This window comes from Octodon degus, unplaced genomic scaffold (assembly GCF_000260255.1).
Source record: "Octodon degus isolate 3935 unplaced genomic scaffold, OctDeg1.0 scaffold00058, whole genome shotgun sequence".
NCBI classification, from domain to species: Eukaryota; Metazoa; Chordata; class Mammalia; order Rodentia; family Octodontidae; genus Octodon; species Octodon degus.
Window position 1 is genome coordinate 3,663,762 of NW_004524634.1, and position 6,000 is coordinate 3,669,761.

Sequence of the window (6,000 nt, forward strand, 5' to 3'; positions counted from 1 at the left end):
TAATGGAAGGGGGAAGGAAAGACATCTGAGTTATTTATAAACTGATTTTCTAATGAACTATAATGGCACTACATGTATTAAAACTTCAAAGGAACACTTTCTAGTCCTTGCTATTGTATTTCTTCATTAATATAGCTCTTTGATTTTGGATAAGGTCATCTTTGAAAGAAGACAGAAAGAAAATTATGACCTGAGACAATGAAACAGGATTTTAAATCTGCTCTTTCAATATATGAAATGTACAAATGGGACAGCAAATGCTACAGCAAGTAAGAAATAAATTAAAAAAAAAAAAAAATATATATATATATATATATATGGGCTCTAGAAAAGAAGAAAAAAGTGGTTGTTTCTATTCGTTTTATTAAGATATATTTGATTATGTTTTTAAAAATCTTATGCTAGTTATTGTTTGCTAACTGTGGAAATTGGCTGGTGAAATAAAACCCAAACTATGTTCATTTACTATTCTGTATTCATCAGACTTATATTTGTAATCTAAAGGTGCTTCCTACTTAACTATACTGTGGGGTCTCTAAAAGTAAAAAATGATCCTACCAAAATCAAAATAGAAACCCACTGAAGGAGCTATACCAAAAGAAACCTAAAACTGTAAATATATGTCATGTTAGTGACTTTCAAACTTCTTATGGAGCTAACCCTCCCCTAAAAAGTTATCACCAATAGCTAAATCTGGTTTTTATAAATATAAATATTTATATTAAAATGATTTGGACTGAATGATGCTCAAGAACACATTAATAAACTGTGAAGACAAAGACTAAATGAATCAAATAAGATCTTAAAACTATTAAAGTTTAAAATAAGTTAATTAAGAGAAGGCACCATGTAATAGGCAAAAATATTACTTAAGGAAATAAAGGTTTAAAAAGAGAAGAAAGTAACATGGGGTATGTGCCAAGCAAAGTTCCAACAGGCATATATTACTGAGAGATATAAAATAATGACTTTCATTATACACGTTACAAAAATTACTTAAATAACAGACTTTTCAAATATTACACTGAATTATACCTATTCTTTGGGTATAAATACAAAAGATTAAGGATAATATAAATGAATACTCAAAGAATTCCAGCCATGTCTAGTGGCATATGCTTGTAATCCCAGCACTCTGGGTGATTAAGGGAGGAGGCACCTCAAGTTTAGGCCCAGCCTGAAATATAAAATTGATACTAATCCTCTAATCCTCACAGAAAATTTAAAAAAAAAAAAAAAAAAAAAAAAAAAAAAAAAACAGAAAAAGAAAGCATAAGATGATCTACATGAAATGAAAACATGAATCTGACATTTATCTAATGAAACAAAAATGTCAAAACTTAAGTCATACATCTTAACACAGTAGATGCTAATACCCTGAGATTAGATATTTTAGAAACATAATTAGTGATGTTCACAATTCATGTGAACTCTGAATCACAGTCTGGAATAGCTAGAAAAACACAAACAACTCATTCTTGTTTATTATATCTTAAAAACTATACATACAGACATATACAGGTGCATATGCACATACACACATATGACCGTATTCCTCACCTGAAAATGCCTGCCCACTTCTTCAGCAGAGTTTCACTATACTGGTCTCTGACTTCTAACAGCATGTCAAAAAGCTGATTTACAGGAAAACCATATACCTGAAACAAATCAGAAAACAGATTCATTTCCTAAGCTGACTTTTTAAAGCCAAGTAAGAGAGATCGGGCACTGAAAGTCACTTTGTTCTCTAGACAACAATTTAAACAGAATGATGATGGTACAATCTTTCACTTCCACCCAATATCTAGTGATTTAATCTCAAAAATTAAAAGATATGGGTTAAAATGATTAAGTCAGTCAAAAAAAAGGGATTTCTAAAAATTAGAAAAATATATATTCTCAATACACTGTCAGGTACATTCTCCCTCCGCCTCCACTGTAACTCTTACTGCCTACAGTGACCTTCAGAGCAGGTAAAGAGTGATGATGCCACCAATCTCACCCACATCTAAAGTGACCTCACTGGAAATAATCCAAGGATCAAATCAAACATAATTGTTTAAGTAATAGTTAAACTACAGAAACAATAAGGTGCTATATATAAAATAAAAGTATATTTTTAAAGTAATATAGTGAGAGATCCAATTAACACATTTGATACAAGGGGAAAAAGAACCTTTATGAGAAAATAAAGGGTGAAGGTGAAGGCCAGGAAATATTGTAGATAACAAGATGCAAAACTAGGGGGAGAGGGTAATTATCCAAACTTATGTGGACAATAAAAGCATGCAGAGCTGATGAAATACTAATCTACATGAGCATATGCAGTCAGTTTGCCTACCTGGAGTGTATCTGCAAAAAGCACAATGAGATTCTTCAAATCTAACACAAGGTTTGGATCAGAGCAGTAAGACTAAAGGACATAAAAAAAGAAGAAAATTATCTTAATTACAAAAAATAAAAGTAAATTTGTAGTTAAATTTTTTATTGGTCAGCCTTGTCAAGACTCCCACAGAAAGAGTCCCATCTTTTCCTGGTACAAAACATCAAAAGGTTCAACCATAGAAGATCTGAGTGGAAAAGGTCAGTGGCTATGATCTACATTTTTAACACTTAGCAATTTGAAAATCACTTCCATCTAAACTCTGTTGTGGCTTATATATACATGTCCCCCAGTAGCTTCATCCATGGTGCTTAGATCACATAGGCCTGATAAATGTGATGTTGGAAAGGAGGCCTGATTTGAGAATGTGGGTCACTGGGAGTCTGCCCCGGAAGCTATTATCTCCCTCCCACTGTTCCTGCTGCCCAAGCCTTGAGCTATTTCCTTTTCCCACCATGCTGCCTGGCTGCAGAGCCAGCCAACTGTGGACTGAAGCCTGGAAAAACTTGTTAGCCAAAGAGAAAATATAAATACAGAGAAAATAGAAATTACAAACAAGGATCATGTACAACTTCATGTGAACAGTTCTGAAAACTGATGTGGAAGACAGTTTCTAGTGGTCAAGATTTTTTTTTAAATGCTAGTATTTTAAAAATTCATTGATTTTGATAATACAATTATCTCAGTTACAGTTTTGTTACATGTTCCCTACTTGATCTCTCAATTCCTGAAAGAGATGTGTTGGAATTTTTGAAATTAATGTGGTTTATCAGCTTCTCCTCTTTCTACCAAAAGTTATTATTTTATGTATATTGTCCCTTGAAAAGGTTATCATTTGGGTGGGCTAATACTCACTGGCAATACAAAATATTTCTTTGTTCACCCATCTGAAGATCATCAACTTCAATTCTATTTCCAATCAGTATATTGTCATTTCTGCCTCTTTTCATTTTTAATAAGTGGTAATAATTTATTAATAACCTTTGGCTTGGTTACTTTTCTCTTGTTGCTTGGACAAAATACCTGACATTCAGAATTGTGTGTGTGTGTGTGTGTGTGTGTGTGTGTGTGTGTGTGTGTGAATTTTTTTTATTTTTTAATTTTTTTTTCAGTTGCCTTCAGATCTATTTATTATTCTTTAGTGAAATAATCTTCAGAGACTTCTAATTTTAGTATGTGTGCTGCTAAAGCAAGCACTCTTCAGAAGTTTCTAGACATTATCCTACTTTTCTTTTATTAATTTCATTGAGAAAGAAATAACAATGAGACCATCTCAAAACAGGTTAGTAGGACAGTTATAATAATTAATACATTGCATATTGTTTTCTTCATAGCAATTAGTGAATTTTTTAAAGAGAGTACAAATTAGAATTAAAACAAAAAATTACAAGTGATACAGAATTTCACTTAACAATATGAATTTCACAATATTTGTTGTAATAGTGTTGTCTTCCAAGCAGTTGTTCATATTACCAGATATATGCATGTAAAATCAGAACAAAAAAATTTGTAAGAAATTAAGAAGAGAAAAAGTGCAAACAATTGAAAAAAAGGAGACAAAACACATTAAAGCATAACCTGACACCCAGAATTAAGGAAGGAAAGGTTTCTTTAGCTCAGTTTGTGGAGGTTTCAGTTGGCTTCAAGGCAAGAGTGGCATGTGGCAGAGGGCAGCAGTTCATGGTGGTGAAAAACAGCAAAACAGCAAGAGTAAAAGCAAGGAGCAGAGGCAGAGAGCAAGGCTCTCTCCCTCGCTTATACTGCATTCATGCTATCCACCCAAGGGTGGGTATAACACTCACACCCATAATCCCAGCATTGGAGTATGAATTAATCACAAACTCTAGATGCCCACCTCAATGACTACATGAGGCTGTGGGGGAACAACTAGACACAAACCATAACACTCTATAAAAACCATAGTAGAAAACTTTCTCATTCTGATGTTTCCTAGGATTATCTACATATTTGGTCCTATTCAAGCCTACTAATTTTAAGACTTTTAAATGCAGTTCTTTTGAAAATTTCCTATTTTTTAAAAATTGGCTAAGTTACTTTTAATTATTTTATAATGGTCAATAACTTTTATATTTCTATCAACTATTTAAAATAGTCTGGTGTCTTCCTTAAGATGATGTCTTTTTTGTAGGGATCATTAATACCAGTAAACATTACAAAGAAGAAATAGTTATGTGGATTTATCATTGGACGGTACATCCTTTTTGCTTCCATTTTATTTAATGTGATCCTATCTTATGTTTTGGATTTCTTTCTCATGCTCTGTAGAATGCTATTAAAAATCTTTCAAGATAAGATGACAATTTTTAATTCTCACATTTGGAAATGTCTTTCTTTGCCCTCAAACTAAAATACAGAAATTCAGATATAACACTTTGCCTCTTGTCACTTACTGTGTGGCAGGGGGAAGTTCCAACTTCACTGGCTGTGGGATCTACTCCAGGAAATGATGAAACATACTTCAGAGGAGACTGGGTGGGTCAGGGAGGAGGGCTTTGGTGTCTTCCTTTGTTCCCTCAGCCTTTTCACTCTGACACTCTTCCTGTACTCAGTTCCTGACTACCATGAAGTAAGCAGCCCTGCTTTGGCATGCCTTCCATGTCTCCAATTTGCAGCCAGCCAGTTAGGGACTGAAACCATAGTAAGTTAATCCCCTCGTCCTTTAAATTGTACATTTTGGATATTGTGCTCATCAAAGACAGAACTGACTAACATACCCTCCTCATACCTGATGCATCCTTACAACTTTAACAATCTGATATTTTTTACTACCCAACAATTTTCTTCTTAATACTTCAACTTATATTCTAAGTTTATAAAAAAAATTTATGAAATAATTTTGTATCCAAGAAAACTTGCCAAAGTCATCAACTATGCTTTCTATTAATTCCTTTGAATTTTCAATATATCAAATCATATCAACTATAAAAATTATAGCTTTCTTTCATAGATGTATGGTTTTCATTTATTTATTTTCCTGCCCCTACAATACTGGATATGTCTTCAAATATAAGACAAAAGTAAGACAAATGATAGATAAATCATAAAAATTATAAATGTTTGAGGATGGCAAAATGTTTTAGTACTGTGAGTTAAAGGAAATTCTCATGTGTTTCTGATTTACTGAGAGATTACACCATAAATTTATGGAGTTTTCTTACTTTCCTACATTATTAAGACAATTATACAAGTTCTGTCATATAACTACTACTACTACTGTGAATTACAGTTAATAGTTATCTTAGTTACATTTCATTGCTGGGGTAAAATATCTGACACCCATGAGTTAAAGAAGAAAAAGTTTGTTTTGCCTTGCAGTTTATAAAGGTTTCTGTCAATAGTCAGCTAGCGGGCCAGGTCAGTGAGATAGCTCAGTGGTCTACAGCACCTCTTAGGCAAGCTTAGGCAGGCGCAGGGGACCTTGGTTTGATCCCTGGCATCACATGCTGCCCCAGCCCCACCCTCAGGGTGGGCTGAGCTGGCCAAAAATATAAATGACAAGCGGAAGACTCAATACTATTATGGATTACTGGTCTCTTTTAGAATATTTTTGCTGAGTTAACACACCTATAATATTCAAATGACGGAACTAAACAAAA

The 6,000-nt window shown here is 33.3% G+C and overlaps 1 protein-coding gene across 2 annotated transcripts in view; it reads right to left on the reverse strand.

Annotated features, from left to right (window-relative positions):
- Window positions 1-6,000, reverse strand: part of Exoc6b (exocyst complex component 6B) — a 650,136-nt gene that overhangs the window by 290,281 nt on the left and 353,855 nt on the right. For both annotated transcript variants that reach the window (XM_023718391.1, XM_004634081.3), the window contains 2 exons: window positions 2,342-2,413; window positions 1,561-1,658 (listed from right to left, as the gene is read on the reverse strand). In XM_023718391.1, the coding sequence (XP_023574159.1) occupies window positions 1,561-1,658; window positions 2,342-2,413 (170 nt within the window). The remainder of the gene's footprint in view (window positions 1-1,560; window positions 1,659-2,341; window positions 2,414-6,000) is intronic.